Source organism: Mercenaria mercenaria, chromosome 12, assembly GCF_021730395.1.
Source record: "Mercenaria mercenaria strain notata chromosome 12, MADL_Memer_1, whole genome shotgun sequence".
Lineage (NCBI taxonomy): Eukaryota > Metazoa > Mollusca > Bivalvia > Venerida > Veneridae > Mercenaria > Mercenaria mercenaria.
The window spans coordinates 22,493,028-22,510,625 of NC_069372.1; the positions used below are offsets into that span (position 1 = coordinate 22,493,028).

The following is a 17,598-nucleotide window of genomic DNA, read 5'->3' on the forward strand; positions in this document are numbered from 1 at the left end:
ACCACCACAGCAAGAAAATTGCCATGTCTTATGACTTTAAACCCAACAAAACAAAGCAGGGTTGGCAGGCAGTTACCCGGGGAGGGTTTTTCCCGGATTGGGCAGTACCCCAAAAAGTGGGTAATAAACATAAAATCAAAAATAAATTACTCATTTTTACATTTTTCTAAACAGTATATACAAATTAATTGCCCACAAAACATAGACATCAATATACATGTTTCACACAGTCACAGTTGTAGAGAATTTATGTATATACCCCTGAGAACTACCAATCAATCTTAGCATTCTAAAGCAAAATACTAGTTTTGTTGCCTTTTCAGTGCCAAGCCTGTTTCGTCTGCACTGGCCCCAAAGGCAGAATCACTTGCCACCAGCAGGCTAAAGGTAAAGACCAGCCACAGAATAACTATTCTTTTGTATTTCCATGATGGTAATTATACATGATTTGCATGATAAAAATGAGAAATACAAGTATCTACTAACAAATTGACAGTGACAAATATTAGACCAAGACAATGTGTTTAATGTCTTTATTGAATTAATGTAGCATTAGACACAGTATTTGACATATTAAGCGGAGTTTTGATCTCGCTTCCTTTCTACAGGGTAACATAGTTATTTATCCATCTTTTGAACCTATACTGAAAAAGACACTAACTGAATAAAATTGCACAGAAAGTTGTGAAAACACATTAATTCAGGGAGGACCTAAATTGTCCGCCTGTCATCATGCAATATAGCTGTATTATACCAGTATTATCAGAATGATTTTCACGAAGTTCAAGTGGGAGTAAAAAAGTGGGTCACCAGGCTGTGGTGGGTCTTTAAAGAGTTGAAGTGCACAGATTCCAATATTCAACTCTATCTCTTGATATACTACAAATTGCTTCGGTCTCTAACCAAAAACTTCAAAATGGATAACTTTCTGAGTACAAGGAACAACAAAATATCTGACCTTCCTTTACAAGCTCTTTCTTTTAGCATAAATGACACAAGGGTCTCACTGTTAGCTTTCATTAAGCATAAATTTCACATAGGGTTCATTTATAGCTTTCTTTTAGCATAAATATCACATGATGCTCATTTCAGTAGACATTTCTTCCATGAAGAGGTTCATTGTGGTGTGTGCTAACTGATTTTTTTCATGCACGGTTTCCCTTCTTTCACTGCTCTCACTAAACTCTTCCATGCAGAATTCATTTTGGTATGTGCTAACTAAGCTTTTCATGAAGTTTCATTATTGTGTGCTAGTCGAACACATTCATATACAGTGTCACTTCTAGTTTTCCATATTGACGTTCAAATTTCATATCGATATTTTCAATGTCACTCAGGCTTATTTACAGATTTTCACGAGGATGTGTGCTATATCGAGTTTTAATACATGGTCTGTGTTAACTGCACTCTTTGAGACACAGTTTCAGTACGGTCTGTGTTAGCTGCACTCTTTCACGCAAAGCTTCAGTACGGTCCGTGTTAATTGCACTCCTTAACGCACAGTTTCAGTATGGTCTGTGTTAATTGCACTCTTTCATGCAGAGTTTCTGTACAGTCTGTAATAACTGAACTCTTCAATGCACAGTTTCAGTATGGTATGTGTTAACTGAACGCTTTCATGCAGTTTCAGTACGTATCTGTGTTAACTGAACTCTTCCATGCAGTTTCAGTTTCAGTACGGTCTGTGTGAGCTGAACTTTTTCATGCACAGTTTCTTTACGGTCTGTGTTATTTGAACTCTTTAATGCATAGTTTCAGTATGGTCTGTGTTAACTGAACTCTTTCATGCAGTTTCAGTTTCAGTACGGTCTGTGTTAACTGAACTCTTTCATGCACAGTTTCAGTACGGTCTGTGTTAATTGAACTCTTTCATGCACAGTTTCGGTACGGTCTGTGTTAACTGAACTTTCATGCACAGTTTCAGTACGGTCTGTGGTAACAGAACTATTTCTTTTTTTTTTTTTTTCTTTGATTTTACGTCGCACCGACACATGATAGGTCATATGGCGACTTTCCAGCTTTTTTAATGGTGGAGGAAGACCCCAGGTGCCCCTTCGTGCATTATTTCATCACAAGCGGGCACCAGGGTAGAACCACCGACCTTCCGTAAGCCAGCTGGATGGCTTCCTCACATGAAGAATTCAACGCCCCGAGTGAGGCTCGAACCCACATCGATGAGGGGCAAGTGCAGAACTATTTCACGCACAGTTTCAGTACGTAAATGTGTTAAGTAACTGAACTCTTTCATGCACAGTTTCAGTACGGACTGTGTTTACTGAACTCTTTCATGCACAGTTTCAGTACGAACTGAACTCTTTCATGCACAGTTTCAGTAAAGTCTGTATTAACTGAACAACAAAAGAGCAAAAAGAAAAAGCCAGCATTTCACACCAAAAGCAGTGGATTCAAAATATGCTTCAGGTGAATGTCAAAAACAGCAGCATTTACCATTTTCTACGAACATTAGATTTAGCAGCAATTCTAATTCCAAATGTTGCGTAAAATCAGCTCTTTGAACTTTTAAGTAACTGTCTCAAAAAGAAGTTCAAGATAAATATAGACTGCTTTGCGTTGAATGGGACGTTGGCCGTCCGTATTAATTGCGTTACGTGTTTGACGGAAACAATAACGTCGTTTATCACAACATCGTATAAATATCAAGTATTTTGACACAAATATGAACTAATTGGCAAATCAATAGCAAAGTGCCTTCCCAAATATAAATATGACATCCATTATAATAAAAACAATTCATTGATTGATTGTCCAGTGTGTTTGTGCTTTACTTTATCACATGTTGTTATCCATGAGTCAGTTTGTGTTGTTTGCTTGTGTTTTTGTCCTTTTATGTGTTCGTACGGTGGATGTGAAATATATTTGTATTTCTTTCTTATATTTATACCTATCAATTTTCTCTTTAAAGCGACAGCACATTGTTACAAAGCTAGTGGAAATATTTCAATGGCAACTTTTACATTTGGTTAATTTGTTCGATAATAGATCTAATTACAGGTTCATAAATGATTGTAACAGGATGTTTAATGAAAGCTAATGTTGGCCTGGTTATTATTGGTACAAAACAACATCGGCAACATTCTGCTAGAAGACTGTAGAGTCTCACTTCTTATTCTATTCCTTGGGCGCGACAAAACATCCTTAAAGCGACAATTTGACAGACCTTTTTTATTTGACAGAAGTTTTCGTTTTATCGCTGTCTCAAAAACAACAGAACAACGGAAAAGAACTCCATTGTAACAGATTTGTCGGAACCTTAAAATCTACCATGGTTATCGTAACTGCATCCGCGGTTATCTGTGTCCTGTTAACTGGTAAAAAAAAAAAAGACTTCAAATTAGGAGATCAAAGGTTCGAATCTATGGCGAGGCGTTTATGTGGCGTTCTCTGATATGATTGGCTGAAAACTGCACCTTTCGGGTCATTTGATGGTCCCCGCCTCTTGATTCATGAGGGGAAATTCTCATTGAGTTACTAGCTTGTAGCAGGTTAATAAGGAATCCAAAAATGAGTATTCCCATATAAAACTTTTTTTGGTTTGTTTGTTCGTTTTGTTGGATTTAACTACACCGAAACAATTATAGGTCAAACTGCGACTTTTCCAGCTTTAATGGTGGAGGAAGACCCATGTACGCTTCCGTGCATTATTTTCTCACGGGCAGGTACCTGGGTAGAACCACCGACCTTCTGTAAACCAGCCGGAGGGCTTCCTCACATTAAGAATTCAACGCCCCAAGTGAGACCCGAACCCACATCGATGAGGGGCAAGTGATTTGAAGTCAGCGACGTTAACCGCTCGGTCACGGAGGCCCCTTATGTAACTGAAATATGTTGAAACTATCAATATGCATTCCCTCATAATTTCCATGGTTTAATAATATTAAAACTTCTAATTTTCATTATGATTCAATATTCAACATTTTGTTACCGCGGTTTAATATCCGGTAGCCTTTGAGAAATACTTTTTTATTAACATTTGAGCCGCGCCATGAGAAAACCAACATAGTGGCTTTGCGACCAGCATGGATCCAGACCAGCCTGCGCATCCGCGCAGTCTGGTTAGGATTCATGCTGTTCGCTTTCAAAACCTATTGCAATTAGAGAAACTGTTGGCGAACAACATGGATCCTGACCAGACTGCGCGGATGCGCAGGCTGGTCTGGATCCATGCTGGTCGCAAAGCCACTATGTTGGTTTTCTCATGGCGAGGCTCATTTGCTCTCGACTGCCGAATTGTTTTCAGTTAAAGGAATGTATAAAATGTTCAAACTAGACAGGTAGGGCCGGTCAAATTTCATAAGAAATGCTTGAATTAGATGGTAATATAAAGACAAAATGTCGTGGTTGTCATAACAACGAAATTTTATGATGAATACATACATAGCAAGCATTCAAATCAACATTGTGTGAAATACGAGTTAAAGTTTATAGAAATATAAGAATGAGCTACCATGCAGGAGGGACCCCGCAGCCACTCCTTGTCACGCAATGAAACTACAGTCGGCACTTTAAATTAGGAGCTAGATACAATACACTTGCTGGAGTCGTTGAACGGAGAGAAAGAAAAAAAAACCTCATAAACATTGTCTTCATTGTACCTTAAAATTCCACAAATCGTTGCTTAAAAGAAAGAGATGTCTAGAGTACTTTAGACCATTGTGTTGGTGGTAAGCAGGGTCCGGCTTTGCATGAACCAGACTCCTCTGACGATTGTATTAGGTCTAAATCAAAGTTACGTCAATTTGAAATGATAAAAAGACTGAATGAGCTAGATCTAAAGATCCCGATGTGACAGCTTCAGTAAATCAAGTTATCAACATGTTTGAATTCATCTCCTTAAATGTTATACAGTCTTACCTTTACCGATATATTACCTTACATTGGTCGAAAAAGGGGCATAACTTTGTGAGAGAAAAAAACCACAGTGTTATGGAAACTGTGCACGGCTTATGAGTGCAAAAGCTCTACCTAACGTTCGAATAGTCCAGCTTAAAAGGTTGAAGATAAATGACAATGAACGTGTTTTGAAGTTAAATAAATGACAATGCAATACGAAGTTTTCTGTCTTGTTATTTAATATATTCATATATACATGGGATATCAGCATAATGATAAATGTTAATATGACAAATGTACGTAATAATAATAATGAATTTAACAAGCATAACGAACGGTCTGGTATAATAATTAATTTATAATACTCTATGCACATTAAATATAACAATGTCTTCTTTATAGTGAAAGTATCATTCGGGGGACCTGTTCAAAACAAAAAAACGTTTTAAAATTACATTTCGCGTTCTCTGAAAGCAGTAAATTATCTCATCTTTAATCCTTATCATGCTGGACACGACTGATTCTGCCTTTGCGACCAGTGTAGCTGATGTTCAGCCTACACATCCGTGCAGTCTGATCATGATCTACACTGTTCGCCATTTTGGTATGCTCCCCTATTAACAGTTATTGTACTGTCCGAACTGAAAGATGGACAAGTTCATTACAGAAATTTAGCAGGGTAAGGGTTAAATGTGCCCTCGGTTCAATGTTATTATGTAACTATTATAATAGTGTTAGACTCCTGTCCTTGGAATAAACCGAGCAATTTCATTAAAATCTTCGTGAAACAGTTCCAATTCAAATTTTGCCCAAAGTACTTCTGTGAAACGGCCCCCAAATGTACATAGGTTTGTCATACACGTAATTGAAAATCTTTATTAAAAATGTATAACAAATATTTCAAAGGCTTTGAATGAAAACATAAAGTTATAGAAATCGATATACAAGTGAAAGATACATTATTTCTTTCTTAACTGGATCAAATAAGAATCGGAGTCATATTGCGTTTAAACACTTCAACGTTTAAACCATTAGTACAAAATGCACATTATCGTAAAAGGTTTAAAAAAGGAACATAATTGCCTTTCACGATAATTAAGCCTTCAATTTTTATAGCAAAAATAACTAACAGGTAGTTAAAAGTGTGATTTACATGAAAGCTGACACGCCCCTAAAAGTGACTAAACTTCACTCTGCGTTAACATTCCAAAATAAAACTAACAATGCGTATCACAGGCCCTTTTCAAAATCTTCAACACATACTTTTTCTATAAAAGTAACATTTTTTACATTATACTTTACAAAACCTAACAGAATATATCAAAACTGCCTTTTACCGATTGATATCGTATTTGTTTGAATGTCAACAGTCTAGCAAACATTCAAAGCGAAATTTTATATTCGAAAACATATTTTTTGTGCCCATTACGAATAATTCTTATGCTTCCCTAAAAATCTTGACAATAACTTAAGCAAGTGACCTTTGCACTTGATCCTCTGTACTTTTCATAGATGTAATACATGGCATTTCGGCCCTGGCTTATTTATTTAATGGGTTAGTACCACGTGGCTTCGATTTTGTGTACCAAATGCGCTAACTAAACAGTTTTGTTTTATTCATACTGACGATTATTCTGTTCATACGCTGCTGACAAATTAACATTTACAAAACGGGTCAAACAGTAAGATTTTTACAATACGTTTATGCTAATTTTTGTACCGAAACTTTACTACTAATTTTGATCAAGGTTTAACATTTGGCTTGCAGCCTCGTCAATTATATGCGTAATGTTGCGTATAACAAAAATATAAAATGAAATTTGAACATGATTGTATTATATAAATTATGTATATAAAGTGCTTAACTTTCAGTAACATGCACTTACAAGCACGTGAAACCTGTACAATTATAATGCTTAATTCCAATTACACGTAGTACTGTCAATACTGTTTTAACCAGGCACAAATACTATGACTTAAAGAGCCTTATACATGTACATGTACAAAATTTACATGTACACTGTAATACGTACATGTAAACCGCAATACAAATTGAATGTACAAAAAAAAATACAAATTACATGTACAAAATAATACAATTTACACGTGCACCATAATATAATTAATCAAAGAAATAAAAAAAATTATTACATGACTGCTTATAAAATCGCCGGTCCATAGTTTGTGCTTTATGACTAATCTATATTCAACACTTGTTTATTTGGCTAATAAGCAAAACAAAAAAAAATAAATAAATAAATCTGTGAAAATTAATTTCTGACCGTGTAATAAAACATTTCTTGGCCGACTTGCTTGTCAATAGTCGAAGATATTGACCCTCAGTCCTACGTGCCTCCAGTAATAAGTTTGACTATTGCCTAGCAAGTCATTTAATAAGTGTATAATAGAAAATATGGATAATTGTAAATTTTAATGCATGTCAAAAAAACAACAGTTTACGTGTAGCCCTAAGGAGAAGAAAAGCATAGTTAACTTAATCAACTGTTTAAGATCAAATGATTTTAAAAGTGGGACTTTGTTCGCTGTCTGAAAAAAAGGTATAACGTTAGCAAACAAAACAAGATCAGGTATCACCTGTAAATCATTGTAAATTCAATATACAATGCAGTTATTGCTACAGACCATAACAGAGAATGGGTTATTTTCTGTACAGCCCATATCATTAAAGTATATACAAATATACAAAATGTGCACCTCTTTTAATATTCAATATTTAAACAGAATCTATAAGTTTTTGAAACTTTTTATACATACTCGAATGCATTCACATTTAAACTAATAGTGTACGATTAACGAATTTTCCTGTAAATTTGGAAATTCACGAAGACGAACAAAACAACGTACAATGGCACTATCTTGGCAACGATCCGATACCATATGGTAACAAAAATCATTGAAAATATAGTATGGTGTTCAATCATGGCCAGAACTTGACTGGACATAATGACATGAAAGCGCATTAATCTTGGGGAATAATTTTGACATGAACAGCTATTCAACAAGTTCGAGTATTTGATTACACCCAAATAACTGACGTATTTAAATGTAATGGTATAAATATGTATCTTTTTAGACACATTCGATCATTTTTATCCATGATCAAACTTTTTTAAGTGCACGAAATATTATTAAAATATAAACTGTCAGCGACACACCCGTGTCAAGTTTTAGTTCAAATACACCCACCTCCTAAACACACATTGATCTGAACGAAACGCTATCCTTTGTAAGTTATACTGGAATATATTGTTAATAGCACTTTTATTACGTCTGGTAAATACTCTAGGAGCTCACATGTCGTTTAAGACAGCACAGTACAGAAGATCCACTATTCATGCTTCTTTTCCAGTCTGCCACAAGTGCAACTTCTATTTGTCTGCAGCCCTTTTACTGTTTTCTCCTGAAATGGTATGAAAATGCACGTAACTTTTGACATTGCAAGTTGCTAAATTGTGTTTGCCAGAAAAGTAACAAAGAACCAAGCAATCTACATTAGAAATATAAGCGAACCACGCCATCAACATCAACAGGAGAAATATCAATGAACCATGCCATCAAGATCAACAGGAGACATATCAGTGAACCACAACATCAACAGGAGAAGTATCAGTGAACCATGCCATCAACATCAACAGGAGAAATATCAGTGAACCACAATATCAACAGGAGAAGTATCAGTGAACCATGCCATCAACATCAACAGAAGAAATATCAGTGAACCACGTCATCAAGATCAACAGCAGAAATATCAGAAAACCACGCCATCAACATCAACAGGAGAAATATCAGTGAACCACGCCATCAACATCAACAGGAGAAATATCAGTGAACCACAACATCAACAGGAGAAATACTATTGGGCCCCGCCGTCAACAAATATTAATGAACCACGCAATCAACAAGAATATCAGCGAATCACGCCATCAGCATGAGAAATATCAGTGAACCACACCATCAACATGAGAAGCACCACCGATTTAAATATCATTTTTACATGGGAGGTTTATTTTATATTATAAGTAAATGAGCAGCATCTTATTTTAAAAAAACAACTGGGATTTATACCCTTTTTTGGCTGTATATAATAGACAATAAAATAAAACTACTTCAGCCATTTTATCAAACAGAACAGAGAGATTCTATATTTTTTTCACTTAATGACTTTTCATTTTACATCACCTTTCATTCCACTGAATTATTTTTATATATAAGATGTATAATACAACATTTACCCGTATCTTTAATCTTGCCGCCAATTATACGGAGATGAAAAACATAACAGGTGTTGTATAAAATGCAATTTTTAATCTTATAAAGTATTCAAATCAGCAATATGTATCTTCTGTCTGTATGAAACCGTTCAAAAATCACTCAAGCAAAAGTGGGTTTATGTACAAGATACACTATACGGCCATCAATCCTCATTCCTGAATACAATTAATTTTATTTTTATGTCAAATTTCACGTAGTCTTTTTTTGAGGTTACGTTAAAAATTTGGACATTACCGTTTCATCAACGATGCAGAAAGCTCTTTTATGGACATTTGTATTTGCCTACAGTTCAGATATCTAACAGATGTTATTTTAAATTCCGCTGCAATCAAATTGAAAGATGAAGCATTCACATATAAGGTATATGTCGAAGTACAAGAGCACCGCCTACGGGTGCCATCGCTCGTCTGCAAATGCTGGACAATAAGTAAGAAAAGAGTTATAGTTCAGCAGATGCTCTAAGTACAAAAAGGGCCATAATTCTGACAAAATGCAGGTTAGAGTTATGGTTCTTGGCCTACAAGTACATAGTCCCCTAATGATGATAAATAAATGTGCAAAGTTTCAAAGCTGTAAGTCTTATAGGTTTTGAGAAAAGGTGACCTAAACAAAAAAATTAACCAAGAAACTCATATTTTCTAAGTGCAAAAAGGGCCATAATTCTGACAAAATGTATATCAGAGTTATGTTTATTGGGCTACATAGTCATCTAATGATGATAAACCAGTGTGTAAAGTTTTAAGCTGTAGCTCTTGTAGTTCTTAAGAAAGGGTGGACCTTAACAAAAATTTTAACCGACGCCGACGATCAGGTGACGACAATACCCCGTAGATGTTTTCAAAAAATCAGACGAGCTAATAAAACAAACCGGAATACACGAACGCATAACATCACAAAAAACAAGTTTCTCTCACAAACAAAACTCTTTTTACATCCTTTTTGCTCTTGTTGGATATCAGGCAAAATTGAGTCATTGTCAGTTTTAATGCATGTTAAAAAGCAATGAATAAAAATGTTGAGATCACCATTATCAAAGTGAGAATACTTCAGTAACAAACTGCAGAAAATTCGCAAGTCGGTTTGTTAGGCAGCCACACTAAAACAACTTTCTACAAGCGTTAATAATTTAGAGGGGAAACTCTTTTTATCCTACAGAATACAGAATTACAAAATGACAAAATACCGCGTGACCGTCATACGACAAAATAAAACTAGTAACGGCAAGAGGTGTCCAGCGAATTGCCAGAAACATTTGAAGTAGGCATATAATTCCTTCTAGCAGTTTAACTACAAGAAGCAGTGCCATGCATACTTTTAAACATCATGAAATTTTTAAACATTCCGAGTTTTCCCCCTGAAATCTGGCAAAAAAAAAACTTGGTAATGAGGTAACCTCAAGATTAGTGATGTTGTGGATAACTTTAATTTCGTGACTATGATTTCTCATTTCTTCCTTGTTTGATACAGGTTTCTGAATCGACTCACAATGGGCGTATGGTTTAGTATTACAATCGTAAAGATTTTATGTTTTTATTCACTGCATATTTGTCAATAGCCTAATGTAACATTTCGAAATCCTTAGTGGAGACAAAAAATCTGTGCCTATCACACAATGACAACCGTGAGAAAAAGGAAGTTAAGAATGCAACAGACGTTTATTTATACCGACCATTTTTTTTCTTACAACCCTAGTATATTATTATATTAACCATTATCATGCTGGACACGATTGATTCTGCCTTTGCGACCAGTGCAGATCAAGATCAGCCTACACATCCGTGCAAGATCATGTTCTGCACTGTTCGCCATTCAGTCAGTATCATTTTTGGTATGCACCCCTTTTAAGAGTAAATGGTACTGTCCAAACTGAAAAATGGACAAGTTCATTACAGAAATAAAGCAGGGTAAGGGTTAAAAACAATGATTTTTGTTTACTGTTGTGTCGACGAATAAACTACCAAGCTCTAAAGAAGACGAATGACATAGACGCCATTTTCTGACATGATTCCCTTGGATTGGGCTTGGATGGGGTAGGATGGGGTGTAGACAAGCAAGTGGTCAAAGACCACCAACAGTTCACAAGGCAGTGTATAAGTTCAGTGATGTAAGCGTCCACGAAGCTTACATAAACGCCAGGCCGTGAGATGTTTACGGATATGCTCGATATTTCTATTATATTGTCAATATTATTATCAATATTCCTCTAATATCATGAACTTGACGTCTTAATGATATATAGACAAATAAATTAGTATTTCGTAATAAAAGCAGACGCGTAGATTCATAAACCTCGCTGTTATTGTCAGGTTTCAATCAATACACCGCTTGTTTTTAGCCGAAATCAATGTTTTTTGACAACAAAAAAGCTATCCGCATCATCGGTCAGTCAAAATATATTTCACCAGGTTCCTGTCAGACGAGATTTAAGGCTAGCCTTTGCTATTCGTATAGAAAAGAAAAGAAGACCGAGGGTTATATTTCAGCACCAAAATACCTAAATTTCGGTAGGTGCATGAAAGTGCAGGCTCAACCTAATTGAATTTTCCTAAAAAAGGGGCACTACAGCATGTAAAAAGCTTGAAATGAGTGTATGAATATCAAAGACATTATACTTTATCTTAACATCAGTTTTCTATAACTGCTGACAGCACTGACAACATTACCTACATTGTCCCCATCTTGATTTTCTATTAAATCTGGCGAGACAAAAGCCAAACGCTAACCACTGTTTAAACTGGATCATTAAACACAAATAAACTGTACACGATACTAACATTTAACTGATCGAATTTTTCAACAACAAACGACCCTAAAATCGAATGAATACACCCTGGGATATGAACATCAGTAATTTCGGTAATTTGCAATCTTGCAAACGAAATGTTGACTTTAATGTCAAACCCTAAAGCTAAAGTAGAGGAGTGGGGTTGCTTACTAACGGATCTTTATCTAGTAGCTGACCCTCTGTCCAAGTGTCATCGCGTTTAAAGACGCGCCACAAAATATAACTGTATTCTTTTGTATTTCCATGATGGTAATTACACAGGATTACATGAAAATATTGAGAAATACAATATCTCCTTACAAATTGATAGTGACATATATAAGGCCAAGACGATGTGTTTAATGTATAAATATATTACTGAATTAATGTAGCAGTATGCACAGTACTAGAACATTCAGGTAAGTTTAGACCACACTCCCTTTCTACAATGTAAGATAGTTATCATTCTATGGTTTTAAAACTATGCTGAAAAGAGACTGACTGAATAAGTTTGCAAGTGAAGTTGTAAAGGCACATTAATTCAGGAAGGGCCTAAACTGTCCACCTGTCATCTTGCAGAAGAGCTGTATTATACCAGCATTATCAAAATGATTTGCATGAAGTTCACGTGGGGGAAAAAACGTAGGTCACTAGGTTGTGGTAGGTCTTTAAGCTAGAAAAATAAACACATTGATGTCGAATATTTTTTGTTAGAATAGATATAACGTCACACCGACACAATTATAGGTCATATGGCGACTTTTCAGCTTTTGATGGTGGAGGACGTCCCCAAGTGCCCATCCGTGCATTATTTCATCACAGGCGGGTACCTTGGTACCACCGACCTTCCGCAAGCCAAATGGATTCAAATGAAATAGTTTAACGCAGGCCGTTAGAATATCTGCATGGACTGCTAGACTTAATTTTGATAATCCCATTAACGGACTAGCTGGACATATATTGTCCTTAATTGTTATGGTCAGGTATTTAGTTTTTCAGATCGACCTTCACCTCTGAACTGCAATAATGGTACATACCTAATACATGGTGAAATCGGCATCTTCATTTCTGTCGGTCCCTCCACGATTTAGTTCATCATTCAACTCGTATGCCGTCGGATAAGCCTTGGAATCACGTGACCGCCGAGTTTCCTCTTTAATACTTTTAGAAAAGTTTCTTTCATTCATATACTGGTTTTCGTCCCGTCTAAAGTCACGTGGGGGATAGAACTGGTACCCGCTTGAGGGCTCTTCCCTACGGCTACCTCTCGGAATTTCAGAATGGTAACCAGCAAAACTATCCGTTGAAACATCACTGTGTACCGGTTGTCGTCTTAATCCCTCTCTCGGATAATACATATACTGTGGCTTCGGTTTGGGTTGTTTACTTTTCTTAACTTTTTTATTCTTTTTCCTTCCCTTCTTCCTTTTTGGTGACTTTGAACGCTGCTGATCGTAACCTGGCATTGACCTTGACCGGGCATGAGGATTATACATTGTGAAGGGCGCATAACCGCCGTGCCTTGGAGGTTGGACATAGTAATCATAGCCGTACGGTGGGACAACATCTGGAGGTGGACCGTATCTATATGGTGCGGGCTGAACTCCATATTTTACCTCATAAGCATCCCGTCGGCTCAAGCGTTCTCCTTTACGTCTGTCGTCGTAATCTGTGGGCGGAGTTGAAGGCCTCTGTCGATTCAAGACCCTGATTTCAGAGTCCTCACTTGATTCGTCTGCGTTTGGTATCCTTTTTGGTTGCGTTTCATCGCCATTTACCTGACCTGTAGGTGTTTTTGACCTTGAATCTCGTGACCGACGTGAATCGGAAGAATTTGACCTTGACCTACTTCCCGCAGAACCACCTCTTGGGCGACGAATATATATCGGCGGAGCCATCATTGGTGGCGGAGCTCCGGGTGGCATCATGTATGTTTGAGGTCGGAGTCTTGGTGGCGGTGGGGAGAAGAACCTTGGTCTAGCGTACATAGGTGGTGGAGGAGGTCCGTAGAACATAGGCATAGGTGGCGGTGGTGGCATCGAGGGTCGGACCGCGTACTGTTGACGTGGAAGACGAACGTAAACAGGCTGAGGTGCTGGTATTACCCTTGGTTGGGTTGGTCGTGGTGAAGGCGTAGGCGTGTATCCATTTGTCTGTATTACTGTCGGTGCCTGTCGCTCACTTGGTGCAGACTGAATAACATCTATATTTTCTTTATTACGATCTCGACCAAGTTTCGCAATATTGTACTTCTTTACTTCTGCATTGTTACTGCTGTAGAAATAGCCCTGGGTTGATACCGGTTCAAAGAATTCAGGACCGGCGGCCACATGTGTTATTGGCTCAGCCGGTATGAGTCTCATTGAGGTACCGTTGGTCATCCCATTTTGTACATTTGAAGGTGCTGTGAATGCTGATCCATTTGACAAACGATTTAAAGTCGATCCAGCATCAAGGAGTGGATCAGTTGTACCGTTAGTGTTAGCGGTTTGGTATGTGGGCTTATTTGATTTTATTGTCCCGTTTTGTTTATAGTTCTTACCGGCAATTGAAGCACATTTGACTAAGTTCAGTGCATCCTTTGGCGAAGCACAAATAAAACCGTGGCATTCTAACACTTTCCTTCCTTGTGTTCGACGTGTCATTGCGGTGAATATTGCCGGTCGGTTTGAATTTTCTCCGCCTGCTAATGGATCATTTAGAGACACGAACTTTGCACCTTTTTCACCGGTTGCCGTGTTAACAGTGGACACACACCTGACCGCAGCACAGAGAGTTAATGAAGAAATGGGAAACTGGACGATATGATCAGGTTCATTCACATACTGCATCTGGATATTGTCATTAGTTATAGATATTATAGCGTCAATACCTTCAATTTCTTGTCCATCGTCCGTTGGGTACCGTTCTTTCAGTGGCCCCTGTATGGCTTCTAGACCTGCCGTCGTTTCCATGGGAACGGCGCTCCCTATGTACAACACTCGCATTTTAGCCATAGGGCTATGATTGTTTAAAATAACCATTTTGATTTCCTTGAAATTATAGTTTCCTCATTAATCCGGAAGTTTTAAACGTTCTGTCCAAACCTTAAGCTGTTTCTAAATACCGAAACTATTCCTCTCTATTAATCCGTTGAATACCACAATTCAAACTGATTTTGTTACATACCGTAAAAGAAATCGACCTTTACACGTTTAAATCAAAGATCGATATTTTGTTTTTCACCAAAAGTACCCGAGAAAATGCCGTATCATTTGATCAACCTCGTTCTCAAATAGACGAAATTCGAGACTGAAATTGTTGAATGCCACAAGTGCGTCCATGTATGATACTGTCAACCGTTAATTTTCCAATCTGTCACTTGTAACCCGATTTTCATACATTGTATCTTTCACAAAATCTACCTGGCCCAGTTCCCGAGCATCACTGTAGCACAAAATATAAAATTATTCAACTATATCAACTTTTTGAACCGTAGAATTTTGTTAATCAATCCTGTGAAATTACGATCCCATACCGTGTATAGATTTGTATGTAAATATAAGCTACTTTGATCGCGCGAGCAGCCATGCGCAGAGATTGTCTTTCAAAACCGGTTTTGTTCTTTTGTATTTCTAAAATTATCATTATTGCTTCGCTGCGGCTTGAGGCAAATTTGGGGTATTTTAAAACGCGTTATTAAAGTTTTTGGTAATCATATTATCCTATTTCAATTCCATTCAACGCTTTTATAACACAATTTCTATACGCAAGTATTCTTTCCGGTACATTGTATAAAAATGCAGTAATAACAGTTTGTTATCGATTACCAATTGTTTACAGATACAATCGATCTGCACACCTGATGTATTCTATTTATGTAGCGGAAAACCCCGTGGACTACCTTTATTAATCAACTTGTGTATGACAATTGTCATTTTTTGATGCAGTAAATTTTAATTATGACATAAATGAATGGTGTAACGGTACATAGTATTATATCAAAATACGTGGTTTATAGAGAAAAAATGTAAATGGAATGTAGCTAGAAAATTGACGCTCTAAATAAAAGGTAAAATAGCGTTCATTTGATTATCGGATGATATATAAGAAGTGATGAGAGAATAAACACATATGCGATTTTAATCAGAATGTAAACTAAATTTCAAATAAATTATAAACAAGAGGATCTTGATGGCCCTATATAGCTCACCTGAACACAAAACGGTTGTCGCTTGATTATATTTATTCTGTAATTTTCTAATACAATGTTCCAGGATCTTGGCCTGCGTTCTTGACTACATAAATAATAAATAATTATTAAATAAATAAATAAGCACGTGAAGTTATTGACGGACGTCTTGCTGAGGTGAGGGGTAAGAAATGTCTCCTACTACGCCCCAACGATAACTTGATATTTACAAACATGACTATAAATAGATTAAAATGGAACATAGGGAATTCAACATTTTTCTAGCATGTTAAAATCTAAATATTTTTAATTTTCGTACAAATTACAATTTAGCTCAGAGGTAAAGCATACTGGTCATGTTAAACAGGTTCAAAACTCAGCATCAATATGGATTTTTTTTTTTTTTTTTTTTTGCAGAAAAAAAAAAGATTTATTCATGTGCTTTGTGACAACACGACAGAGAAATATCTAAAGCCGATACGCAGATGAGAAAAGTTTAGCATCATATCAAAGATGACATTAATTAAATGCATGCATGCATGCACTTAAGCGAATAATGAACATAATAATTTATTATGTTGGGTAACGATATACATGCAAATACAAACCATCAAAGAAAGAAACGAAAATGTGAGACCAAAAAATGAAAACGAATAGGAAAAATGTTAAAAAAATTCTAAAAAAGTCCTCATGAGGATTCGAACTCACAAAACAAATTGTTATCTGCATTTTACCCTAATGAGCTATATTGCAGCATAGTTACTGGATGGTTAAAATGAAACAAATACTAACATTAATTTTACTTGTCAATAATGTGCAGGCATTATGAATTGTTAAGTCACTTGCTTAGAAGCATAGTTTGCTAACAGACTGATAGTACCCCGCTCTATTTATATTTTTCATAAATGTGGACTCAGGGGTAGCAGACTCAAAGGTATATACACATTATTTACTGAGACTGTTTCGTGACGTCATCTATTGAGGGCATATGTTGCCATCAAAAGAGAGATAACACTTGCTGGATAAAAATGATACGGGTCAAGAGTTGCGAGCGTAAACGCAAGCAGATAATGCGTTAAAACAGCTTAAATTAAAGCCAGGGATAGCATCGCAATAATCACAAACCAGTTTATTAGACACTTTGTCTCGCGTATGTTAGTCCAAGGTGGGTCCCAAGGGCCAAATGCAGGTGCAACTATGATAAGTGTCTTAATTGTTTTCTTTAAATCAAGATATTGTACAAATGTGCAATATTTTACGCGTAACATTGTCTTATGGACATCTACAAAGATTGTTCAAACTGGTTCTTTCTGTGACACTAATTAGAGCCAACATACATTACATTGGCTAGTGGAAATCTAAAAAAAATATGTTCAAACTAGATCCCCGGACAAGCGTTCAGAGCCCCGATGCATTACATGAGCTAGTGGACATCTACAAAGATTGTTCAAACTAGATCCAAGGAACAACGTTTAGAGCAACCATGCATGACATTGGCTAGTGGCTAGTGGACATCTAC

The 17,598-nt window shown here is 36.6% G+C and overlaps 1 protein-coding gene across 1 annotated transcript; it reads right to left on the bottom strand.

The window, feature by feature from the left end:
• Positions 1-7,826: 7,826 nt before the first annotated feature.
• On the bottom strand, positions 7,827-15,412 carry LOC123535434 (SR-related and CTD-associated factor 4-like). Its single transcript, XM_045318093.2, has 2 exons — positions 12,946-15,412; positions 7,827-8,272 (listed from the first exon to the last, which is right to left on the bottom strand). Exon 1 carries the CDS (start codon positions 14,929-14,931, stop codon positions 12,946-12,948), a length of 1,986 nt encoding a protein of 661 aa, XP_045174028.2. The 5' UTR covers positions 14,932-15,412; the 3' UTR covers positions 7,827-8,272.
• Positions 15,413-17,598: the final 2,186 nt, after the last annotated feature.